The sequence below is a fragment of the Pomacea canaliculata genome, linkage group LG7, assembly GCF_003073045.1.
Source record: "Pomacea canaliculata isolate SZHN2017 linkage group LG7, ASM307304v1, whole genome shotgun sequence".
NCBI classification, from domain to species: Eukaryota; Metazoa; Mollusca; class Gastropoda; order Architaenioglossa; family Ampullariidae; genus Pomacea; species Pomacea canaliculata.
In genome coordinates, this window is record NC_037596.1 from 7,193,705 (window position 1) to 7,206,198 (window position 12,494).

General features: G+C 40.5%; 1 protein-coding gene across 3 annotated transcripts; it reads left to right on the top strand.

The window, feature by feature from the left end:
- The first annotated feature begins 4,447 nt into the window (after window positions 1–4,447).
- On the top strand, window positions 4,448–9,992 carry LOC112569507 (solute carrier organic anion transporter family member 1B1-like). 3 transcript variants are annotated; one of them, XR_003100446.1, is made up of 10 exons: window positions 4,448–4,501; window positions 4,601–4,756; window positions 5,597–5,752; window positions 6,396–6,512; window positions 6,689–6,924; window positions 7,232–7,405; window positions 7,990–8,076; window positions 8,721–8,919; window positions 9,271–9,434; window positions 9,814–9,992. XR_003100446.1 is itself a non-coding variant. In XM_025247311.1 (9 exons), the coding sequence occupies exons 3-7, from the start codon at window positions 6,460–6,462 to the stop codon at window positions 8,849–8,851; spliced, it is 681 nt and encodes a 226-aa protein (XP_025103096.1). In that variant the 5' UTR covers window positions 4,583–4,756; window positions 5,597–5,752; window positions 6,396–6,459; the 3' UTR covers window positions 8,852–8,919; window positions 9,271–9,434; window positions 9,814–9,992. The 3 variants fall into 3 exon arrangements, 2 of the variants coding, with proteins under 2 accessions (XP_025103096.1, XP_025103097.1); XM_025247311.1 differs by lacking the exon at window positions 4,448–4,501 and having other exon boundaries at window positions 4,583–4,756; XM_025247312.1 differs by lacking the exons at window positions 4,448–4,501; window positions 4,601–4,756 and adding an exon at window positions 5,271–5,489.
- Window positions 9,993–12,494: the final 2,502 nt, after the last annotated feature.

Genomic DNA, 12,494 nt, shown 5'->3' on the forward strand with positions numbered 1-12,494 from the left:
AACAGTCAACACATTTTTGCAGAGGCAAACAGTAAATTAATGAACTGAATCACTGTTGACACAACAAAGTTAGCAGCAGTCAAGTGTGTGTATGCGTATGTGTGCGTGGATGTGTGTATATTGGTCTGTGTGTGTGTGTGTGCAGCATGTAAGTATTACAGGTGGTAGTGATGATGATGAAGACTTCGGTAAAAGAACTATACTACATTCCAGGCCTCACCACAGTCAACAGTCGAGAATATTCTGTCAACCAGCATGACAAAGCAAAAATCGTTAGCTAAATATTTGATCAGTTAACGCTATTTGTGCTCAGACTTAACAATATATTTATTCATGGTTATACATGCTCAGTCTCTTATTTATACATTTTTATTTGGTGTGGCGGTAATAGTGTTCTTGCAAAACATCATGAAAGGAAGGGAAATATCCGATTTGATAATTTATCGATAAAACATTTGAGACTGTAAAAGTATTCTACCCAGACATGATCCTGTGGTTAAGAAATAAGCAAATACTGTAAAGACCTTTATATCACGTGACATCAGGTATTCGATTGCAAAGTTTACTATTAGACACACACGGACACACAGACAAACCAGTAAAGGTAAGCATAGTAATAGACGAATTTGTTTTAGTGATTTGTAAGCCCTTTATGCATATTGTCGCCCATCCAACACTATGTCACACACCGACACACGAACACACACACATGCAGGTCTCAAACCTCAACAATGGCTTCACTTCTTTAATTTTTTTTTTTTTTTTTTTTTTTTTTTTTTGTCATTACTGCTTGAATCAAATTTAAGAAAATGACTGAGGACTTGAGGCTAGGTCTGTCAGACTGTTAGTATCTGACAGTACAATAATTTTTTTGGTCACGGAGAATAACTATACCATGATAATATAATCATTATAATACTTTGTAGACTGTCAATTCCCTGTGGAGACGATCTCACTACATCTATACTTTATTTACACTAAAGTTATCTCACAATTGTCATGTGCACCCGGAACATCGCGATGACGTCATCTAGTGGATGGGGTACTGCAGCAACAGGAAGAAGTATGTTGTCAGTAGGCCGCCCATCTAAAATATATACACACAGAAATGACACTGGTTAGGTAGACATCAAGGTTTGCAAATTGATATCACTAAATTAAAAATGTGATGATGAGGATGAGGATGAGGGTGAGGAGGAGGAGGAGGAGGAGGGGGGAGGAGGAGGAGAAGGAAGTGTAATCGTTCAAGTTTGATCACGATTTTTTTTATTTCAACTGTTTGGAAGTCTTTACCGTTAAAATTGTCTCTTTGCTAACGGTGAGGATTCCCAGAGCAGTGAAGCCGATAGAAGGCCCGGTCAGTTTTGACAGGAACAACTGCAGCTGCAACATCAACATCCAAGAATACAGAGGACACAGGACTCAGTGGAGCAGGACTAAGACTTAAAATATATGACAGGGCAAAATACAATCTGCTTCAAACACGAGGAATGTTACCACGGAGACAATGAAAGCTGACGTTGAACAAATAAAATACATCTTAATGAAGTGAATTAAATACATAAATAACAAATTAGACTTTTGTTGCTATTAATATTACTGAGCGCTCATATTGCGGAAGATCACAACTAAAGCAGCCGCAGTCTCTGCGAGAACAACAAATAATGAGATGACCTGTAGACTGTAGGTGGTCTGCTTACCTCCACTATCTGGTCAGGGTCTGCCCAGAGGTCTGTACCTCGAACAGGGCATCAAGTGCGGAGTGAGCCTGCATAAAAAACACTCAGGTGAGAACTGCTACCTGACCTTTGACCGGTGACTGTTGAATTTCGACCGTTGCGAGACGAGCAGCTTGTTTCATGCCGATTCTACTTACAATATGATTGTACACATACTTAATATGATCCGAATCAAGGGAGGAAGAACAGAAAAGGAAGAAGATCAAGAGATTAAGCAAGACGAAGATTACCTCTTCGTGGACGATGGCGGAGTAGAGAGAAATCAAGACGACACAGAGGACGTTGGTGAACAGCCAGAAGATGTTACTAGTCAATGAAAAAGCATCGAAGCTGGAGGTGACCAGCTGGTACAGAAAGAAGCAGATGAGTGGAACGTTGGTGACGTACGACGCCATGATCAGGCGACGGAACACCACGTCCAGCACGGGCACGCATGCGCACAGCTGCAGATGCTGACGGCGAAAGGTCGCCAGGTCACGGAGCAGGCTGCTGCTGGAGGTCAAGAGAGTGACTTTGATGGCGCGGGTCAAGGCCTGAAAATGAAGGTGAAGGACCATGCACAGCAGGCAGATGAAGCCGATGGGAAATATCCACGCCATGGACAGATGGACGTAGAGGATGAAGTTGATGACTTGGCTGACGATCGATTTGCCAAAGGGCATCGTCACGATGGTGATGGACACCTTCGACCCCTCGACGAGGTTGAGGAATAAAGACGGCAAGTGCCAGGTTGTTAAGGACGACATACATCCAGCATAAGGCGGTGACAATGATCGCCTTTCTTCTCAAAAACCCATTCCTGTGAGCTCTTACGGCGCTGTCGGTGCTAGTTGTCACGTGGTCAACAAGAAGTTTCACAAATGCCGGAAACTGCACTGGGTTCCTGCAGCCTCTGTATATCACAGTCACGTTGATCGCACTTTGCAGGGTCCAGGACAGGACAGTGACTCTTCCAGAAGTCATTCCTGCTTCGTAGTCCAAGCCAACCCAGAAGGACGGTATGTAGCGCAGGACTTGAAGCCAAAGAAAGATGCACACCGCCAAACAGAAATTCTGGGAGCCTCGATATGACCTGGATCGCTTTGGACCTTTGTTAACAACTCCAGAATTACTTCCGGTGTCTGAGGCACTTTCACTGACGCCAACAGAGTTCCTGGGGACAGCGAGCTCGTAATAAAGTCCCATGATTTCCATGGAAAGGAAGAACGGTCTCAGTTCTAATAAACTCTCCATGGCGAATGACAGTTACAGTAACACAACCTGAAAACCTTTCTCTAGTTCTGTTCACGCGACTATGAAAGTAGAAACTGTTCTGTCGGCTTTTCGGTTAAGCAGAAGTATTTAAAATTTAAAGTGTTAAAACCGATTAAAACTATTTAATGCAAGATGTTATGTGATCAGAGAGAACGTGTCATCTTGTGATGACAGAATCACTGTTTAAAACTAAAGACTCTTCAATATACTGTTACTGAATTTTTTTTCCTGGAATTTAGAATGAATATTGTTCAAAGTTCCTGATGTTTCCATAAACTGATTTGTCGTTCCGACATGTGAAAGGACAAGCGCGTGCAGTCTCGGGAATGAACGAGTGTGGCGCTGCACGGACCTTTTAAAGCAAAAGATTGATTCCAGGGAGATAACTACCCAGAGGATAAAATCTCACAGAAAATATCAGGTATCTGTGGTCTTCCATTTCTCACCATGACAACGGACTGGTCTATGGAAGTTCATGGTAAACAGCATTCCGTGTGTGTTGTAATGGGTCAGTGACGAAGCAGTTTGCTGTTTTATTGCTGACCTACCTGTCGATCAAGGAAGCTGAATGCTGGTGATGCTGGCATTTGTGATGCAGGGAGGAAGACTGCATGCGGTGGAGTGAGTCCAAGATTATAAAAATACAGGTGTGATTACATTTATCGACAACACCTGGTCTCACTGTATCGGCACAGCTTGGAAGAAGTCAATATTCTGGTTAATGTTTCTCTAGACACAAAGTGCATTCACAAACACAAACACACACACACCATATGGAAAGGTACTAAATAATAAATTCATACATCACACATACATGGTGCATCAAAGAATGTTATACAACTATACATGAATATTGATATACATAAATACATTCAGACAGAATAGCACAGCAATATAGTCACGTAATATTTTTTTACTTGAATTCATTTCAATGAATTATTTATATCAGCCCAGAAGGAGCAGCGGATGATGTTCATGTCAAAGCCTAAACGAAGGTAAACAGAATAAAGTTCAGTTCAACCAATCTTGGTAGAAGGTTCTCTAGCTTTTGTAGTTTATCAAGCTCATAGTTTGGAAAGTCTGATAGTATGAAATTAGCTGTCGAATGTGTACGGATGTAGAAAAAAAAGAAGGCAATGAGATTACGAAGTGCAGTTGTGGAGTCAGATAATGTCTGATGGCACTGGTATGGTGGAAAGTCAGATTACAGACAGTAGGAGGGACACAGGTAGGTTCGCCACGTCACCGATGACTTCACACAAACTAAGAACATGTGAAACAGTTATCTGGGGGATGGAAGATGATGTGGCAGAAGAGAGCTTGAACTTATCCAAAAATCTTTTATCTCGTAATTTGACGTTGGTGTATTCTTCAGCAACCAGAACTTCGCATCGAGATACAATGTCGCATCTGGAAATAAGCAGGGTGTCATTTCAAATGCAAAGAGTTGATTTAGAAGTTGTTTCAATATACAGGACAGGATACAGAATTGATAACTGAAGGGAAATGTAAGGCTGTCTTTAATGTGCCAGCTGCTGTAGTCGTGATTTGATGTCGGTTTATCTTTATTTGTATAATGTGTGGACATATGTTTCTCGCTTCTGCAGCAGTGGAACGAAGACGTGGACAGATTCAACCGAGGTCGTTTGGACACGGTCGTGATAGTTCATGGCTTGCTGAGCCCTCAGACCACTTCGTCCGTTCAAACACAACGATAGACGCATTTGAGCGAGGTTCGTCGCTTGGAGGACTGAGCTACACAGGTAAGAAATTTCTGGAAGAAATAAAGTTAGGAGCAGAGAGAGATAGGAAGATAAAGAAGAAGTTATATAATTAATTTTACATCCATTTGTAAGATCTACCTCTTTAAAAATTTCCTTTCGCAATTAAGAGAGCATTTACTTTCCTTCTGTCCATGCACTTAGTTCATATTTTTCATTCTGTCATCAGTTCGCTGATGCTTGTGTTTCTTTGCTGTATATTGTTTATTGTTTTTGTTTATTATTTTTGTTATTTATTTATTTATTTACTTATTTTTTATTATTTTTTTAAAATGTAAACTATCCTCCTTCTCTCTAAGTCACTCGTTCACTAGCTCACTGAATATATTTCAGTACTTATGTACACGCGCGTTCACACACACACACACTATTTTCCATGGCCTTTAAGTCAGCATAAAAAGAACAGCGAGTCAGCTTAAGTCCAGGCATAGTTTTATATACTTACCATTCATACTGATAATTGCAGGTCAAGAACTTGATACAGTGTCAATAGCCTTTACATCCTTTCCCTTTAAAAAAAATCCAGACAAACAGAAGAGAAATTAATTACTTTTGGAGTGTGCGTGATGCTGCATTGGCCTCTGTGATAACCTCCTCGTCTGACAATCTGTTTACCTCCATCATCTTCTCGCTCACATTATCCTCGCTTTTCTGCTGTGAGCAGTCAGGTCCGTCTGGAAAATCATCGCCAGGTAGACAGTCTCATCGTGAAAAGGTGGCCACTGATACCCTGGTGACACCGGGCCATAGCTTGTCATAACCGAAGCAAACATAAACATTAATTTTTATTTATACTTTTATTTATACTTTAATACTTCGCAGATGGATTCTGACTACCAAGGGCGAGCACCTGAATGTGGACTTGGCTGCATCAAGCCACCAGCCAGGAGAAAGTTGACCAACATGGCGACTTTTTCTGGAATTTATGCCATCAGCGCCTTGCTGACATCCACCTTGTCCGCGTACGTTAACGGCCAGGTGAGAGCCGGGGGATAAAAAAAAATATATTTAGACTATTTAGACTATTTTGTGAGAAAGGGAATAATGAGGAGTAGACAGAATAAGGAGGTAACCAAAAAATCAAGTCAAGATCACAAATAGAAATTTCTGGGCAAAAAAAACGAGAGTAGTTATTGTTTTTATATTTAATAATTACTTTATTGACTTTTTGTGCTGTTTTATGTTATTTTTAAATATGATTGGTCACATAGTTTATCAGATGATAAATGGAGTGAACATAGTATTTACTTCCCCTGCTGATAAGTTAAGTATCCATTCTTGCGAGGAACAGACCTCAAACAAATCAGGATTCATTATGTAATAAATGAGTATTGTTATAGTTAAAGAATTTATATACATATATATATATACGTTTTTACTTCTTTATTTATTGTGTGTTGGCCACTATCGATGAACTGTTCATAAAGGTGGCGACCATTAATGTTTGACTGACAGCTGTTCATTGAGTGTTCAAACAAGCTTCGATGACAGATGTATTCCTACATTTAAAAAAATGGAAACGGTCAGAAATCAGTGACTAAGGTTCGGCTTCTGACTAAACCAAACGTTTACACACAAAGACAAAAGTTTTACTAAAGATGTTCACTTGATGTTCACACAGGTCACGACTATAGAGCGCCATTTCGGCTTCAGCAGTGAACAGACTGGCTTAATCATGGCGGCCAATGACATCGGATTCTTGGTCATCGTTCTTTTCGTCAGCTACATCGCTACAAGAGTGAGATGTTTTATAGTGACAAGTAATTTTACTCAACTAATTAAAAATCACTTTCACCTCTGACCTTTTCTCATTTTCAAAATGCGTTTACTCACATTACAGTTAGAAATAATATTGAAACTATGCATGTCCTACCTACATTTTATTATCATTTTATTACCATTTTATTATCTCAGGTGCACATCCCTCGATTCATGGGATACGCAACTCTCTTGTTCGGAATATTCCGGGATTCTCTGCGCCCTGCCCCAGTTTCTCTTCGGAGCCCCGAGTCCATCAGACGACATCGTGATGGGGAACGTCAGCAAAGCGGCGTCAGCTGGCGCCTCCCAAACATTCCAGGGGCAAATGTGTGACACATTCAACACCACCAAACTGTCTGCTTGTCTTCAGCCCTCGACGTCCACAAATAGTAAGAAAGTATTATTTGAGGAGAATAAAGTTCTCGTTCCCATTTTGCTTCAGGTGAAACCATTGCCGACATTTGTCAACAGCTTAGGTGAGAGAATCATCATCACACGACATGATGTTAGTTTTTATTTATCCCTGAGTGGTACACATTTTTAATGTAAAATCTGTCCGAAAAAAAAGGTTTTAAGATTACGATGGCAAGAGGTCAGGATGAAGTTTGAGGAAGACCAAACGATAATACCATAGAAGGTAAAGCCAAGCTTTTTGAAGAATTTGTTACAGAATCTCCCGTCCTTCTTGTTTTCCAGCAACAGGCGACACCTCCAGTGTCAGCAACCGTGCCCGGGCCAATGCCGTGTCTGCCCTGGTGATCATCGTACTGGGTATGGTGCTGCAGGGCGTGGCCAAGGCCCCTCGCCACCCACTCATCACCACCTTTGTCGACAACAACATCGACAAAACTAAGACTGGCTTCTACATGGGTACGACCTTACAGCAAATGGTCTTGGAAAGGGTGGCTCCCAAGTAGTTAAAGGTGTTTGCTCTTCTCCAGAAGCGTTCGAACTGTCTGTCAGTTGGTTGGTAAGGTCTTGCAATTCCCAATTAGCACGTGAATCCGGCCTTCCACCAATAGAAATAAAAGTGTGAGGTCATTTCAGACCCATGCGTACATGTATAAATGAGAATATGAACAAACGAGAAAAGATACAGACGAAGATTTAAAAAAAGCTTTTAACATAATGAGGCTCCAGAGCTAGGTGGTTAGTCTCTTACATTTGTAGCAGACGATTAGAGGCTCGGGGCTATAATTCGAAGACGTTTACTTCACCCATCACATGGTCACCTGATCAGAGTAGGTATTGAAAGGAGAGGGCTGGGTTCCACCATTGACTTCTTGAGGTCTGGACATGGTGAACCCATTTTTTACCTATTTCCACAACGATGAACAGATAGAAAGCCTTGAAAACATTCTCCAAAGACATTGTCCACACTAAGACGAAATAGAAATAATATTAAAATAATAATAAAGGGTTTATAATGTCATGGCCATTCTTTCTACTTTTAGGTATTATCATCACATTTGGTATCATGGGACCAGCCGCAGCCTTTGCACTGGGCGGTGCCTTTACCAGGATGTACGTTACTCTAGAAGGTGAGGATTCTTTGTTGATATATTTCTTACTGTCTGATTGCAATTATTATGAATGTTATTATTTATGATTAATGTGTAATTTCTTTATTAAATTTTGTTTCCATTCTTGTTCTTATTTTTACTCATGTTTGTTTTCTGTTTCATTTTTTCTCTCGTGGTTTAGTTTTTATTTTTGTTCATGTTGTCTCACCAAAAGTTTAAATGAACGACCAACTTCTGTAAATTACAATATGGATTCATTTACTTGTCACATCTATGTAAAGATGTTTTTCATGTTTTCTATTTTTTATACTCACCATTTATAATAACAACTGCAATAAAACATCGTTCATAATCCCTTTGGAAAGCATTGTTCTATCTGCAAAGTCCTGACTTACTTCATTCCCCTTATTGTCTTCTATATTTTTCATTTAGTTTTAATTTCAGCGTAAGATATTACATTATTAAAGAATTATCTATAACAAAGATTATGTATATGTATATATAAAGTATAGAGTCTAAAGTTCCTTATATAATCTATGTAGTCTGTATTACTATTGAATATTATTTTTAACCTACCTAGTCGATACTAAAGATGACCATATAACTGTTACCAATAAGTGTATCGTGTTATTCCTCGTTTGTTGTTTTATTTTGAATTCTAGAAACAAACATTGGCCCGAGGCACCCGAAAATGGATAGGAGCGTGGTGGCTCGGGTACATCACGTTTGGAGGAGCAGCCTGTCTCTTTTCTCTCCCGCTATTCTGCTTCCCTCGCTCGTTCAAGAGATATAACCCTCAGAGATGAAAAAGAAGGAGAAGACATTCGAACTCTATGGGTCTGCAGTTGAAATATACCAAAGGTAATTTGCCCTTCTGGACGTACAAACAGCTTAAATACATCGTTTTCGATTACTTGCCTGGCTGCTTTTTTTTTTGTTTTATTTTTAAAGATTATAAAGTTTGTAGTTTTATTTTCATTAGCGTTCACATCTTATGACCAAAAGAATGCAGTAGTAAAAGGAAACAAAAAATGAGATGTTTTAAAAAAAATGCTAAAATAGAGGACATCCCAAAGATCACCTTAAGAGTATATTGTCCTGCGGTGTGTTATGAGAGTCAGTCCATCAGTTCCTCCTCTAGATACCTCTAGCCTCTTTATGTAGACCTTTATGAAGACCCCCAGCATACGATTCCCCCTTTTTACTCTACAGGTTTCCTGGCGGCGATGTGTCGTCTGCTGAAGAACCCAGTGTACATGACTCAACTGGTCTCCGCCTGCTTCACCATCTTTGCTGTTGCCGGCGCCCAGGGCTTCACACCCAAGTACATCGAAACCAGTTCTCCTTTCCTGCCTGGAAAGCCAATATGGCTATGGGTAAAGTCCCTTGGCAAACGCACTGTAAATATTAGATGGTCGAAGGGTTTCGTTGTCATAGACACGCATCCAGACTGATCCATTGACACATAAGGATTGGCCCAAAGTTCTTCCAGACTGAACCACATGAAGGGACTTTCCCATGAACTCACAGACTGAGTTACAAACACACAGCTGACTACAGATACAACAGAAGTGTCTACAGACGACCAGTAACTGTTCTACTGGCTCTCATACAGAAACAACCACAGACTGTCCTGAAGACACTCCTACAGACACGCCCACATGTCCAGCAGACTCAAGACACGCCCAGAGACTGCCGTGCACACTAGTCCTCGACTTGACTAAAGGATCAGAGTGTTGTGGTGGTTGTTTCCAGCCGTCGTGATGCTGACCACAGCCTGTCTGGGGACATTCATGGGCGGCGTCCTGTCCAGGCGCTTCAAGATGGGGCCGCTAGCAAGTCTCAAGTTCTCAGCTCTCATGCAGCTTCTGTCCAGCGCCGGCAACGTCCTGCAGATGGCATTCACCTGCCAACAGCCACCTCTGTACAACAGTCCTGGGTGCGATTTTTGTCCATGTCTTGCTTCACAACTTCCAATTACTTCACTTTTATTTATTTATTATTACGTTTCTTAAGTAATTATCTATACTCAAAATAGAAGAGTTTTCTCTTTACATTGTTGCGTATGTTCGTGTGTGTGTGAGAGAGAGAGAAAGAGAGAGAAAGTTCATGTACGGTTGCGATGGCTACTTTTCCGGGCTATGTCTAAATCAAAGTATCCACACAAATGTTTCTCACAGACCTCTGGCAACAATCGACGAAATCGCAGGCTGGCTGTTTCGATGGCTGCACGTGCGATGACATGGACTACTTTCCTGTCTGCGGAGCGGACGGTCGGTCCTACTTCTCGCCGTGCCACGCGGGATGTATCGAGAACATTGGTGGAGTACGCAACCAGTTCCTGTTACAAATATTTATAAAGAAAAATTTATTGTATTTAGGTCTGTGTATTTATGTATGTTAGATATAGATGTATGTAGTTTATATATGTTGTACATGTGTGTACAGAGAGGGGTGTGCAGACTCTGTATTTATATATTTATAAATGATTTTATCCTCAGACCTACCAGAACTGCACGTGTATAGGAGGGGGCACAGCCACTGCTGGGGTGTGTGACTACAGTTGCCCCATGTTCTACCCGTTTATGATCGGCCTGGCGTGTCAAGCTTTGTTTGGAACATTTGCCATCATACCTTCACTAATCATCAACATACGGTGGGTAGTCCTCGCCGAGCTTCTGAGCAACGAGGCAAAGATCAAAATGTATCTGTATGTGTGAGAGAGAAAGGGAAACAAGAGAAAAGAGTAGGATGTGATGCACATGCTGGGTACATCATAGAACGCCGCCATCTGAATGTCAGTTATCTTGGTCAAATGTTGAGAAAGTCTGAAGGCAAATACCTTGTATGTGAACGCATCAAAAATGGTGATTTTTCTACTGTAAAATTTTTGCTGTATTTCTCATTATGATTTTGCTGCAAAATGTACTACAGTCGACCTCAATTAACCTAAATTCTTACACCTGACAAACTGTGACAAGAATTCTATACCAGAACATCAAAAACTTGTTGCCATAGCTCCTGTGTATAATGTTTGAAATAACACTGGAATTAAGTTTCTTGCCATTCCCCATCACTAATATGGAATGCAGGTGGAAACTGCGATGTGTTTTGTGACGGAAGTTTAGGTAATTAGCATCTCACACGGCAAATTTTTCAAAAAATATCGACACCTGCATTTCTTTTACAGGAAAGGTACTGAAAAATTGTTCAAAATAGTATTAGGATATTTTGCCACATGTGAATGCTATAATAGAATTTCGCATTTTACCTGTGACAGGTGTGTGGAGGAGAGAGACAAAGGTCTGGCATTGGGTCTGTCCTCCTTCATGACTTCTGTTACAGGTGAGACAACAAAGTCCATCCTCCGTGTCACAGCATGTCTGCAAATGTTTAAGTTGACATTGGAAAGTTAAAATTTGCAGTTTGATAAAACATTTTTGACAATTTCAATATCTTGTTAGTCAAACTTTATGTTGACGAGTATCGTTTGTAAACAATCGGATGCAGTGAGTTTACTTTCCATTGAAGCATCAACATATGACAAGAAAGATTCTCAGAGAAAGAACTTAGTACGTGAAGCCTTCTTATACAAATACCGAAAATACTAACTTCTAATACCTTGTAATTTTCCGTGAAATATATTCCAAAGAAGCTCTTTTTTATGGTCACTCTCGTCAGGTAGAAAAACGAATTTCTTACATTAATTTTTATGAACGTGTTAATTACTTCCCCTTATCACGAATTATAGGACCTTATTCATTCAATATTTTTAACTAAGTTAAAAGCAGCTGTATGTACTCTCTGACTGTCTCTGTCTCTGTCTCCGTCTGTCTGGCAGGCTGGATGCTCGGCCCTGTCCTGTACGGCAAGCTGGTGGACGACCTGTGCATCATGTGGGACAACGCCTGCGAAGGGCGAGGCTTCTGCCGTCTCTATGACAACAGTGACTTCCGCTGGAAGCTGCTTGGTTCTCAGTCCTTCTTTCGTTCCGTGGGGTTCATCTTCGTCGTCATCGGCCTTGTCGTCGCTGTTGTCTGTAAAACATTCGAAAAACCACCAGAAGCTGCGGACAAAGAAGACCTGGAGATGGAGATGGAGATCTCAGCTTCTCCTCTACAGAACTCAGAAAAGACAAACAACAACATGGCTAAAAATGTTTCTAGTGGTCGCAAGTCCTGAAACGACGAATTCCATAATATTATGGATAAAGATGATACTAGTGTTGTCTGTTATATACTGCTGGTGTTACTGCTTGTTTGAAATAACTTTAGCTATTACTGGAATTATTCAGACCACTTTGTGTTAATTACACAATATCAAAATACTAATTTCTTTTCGGATTATTGATAAAGAGTTTCTGATAGACGTTATGCAATATATTTTACGAAATGTTAAAATCAATTCAAAGAGGTTTTTTTGCATAAAAAGACAAT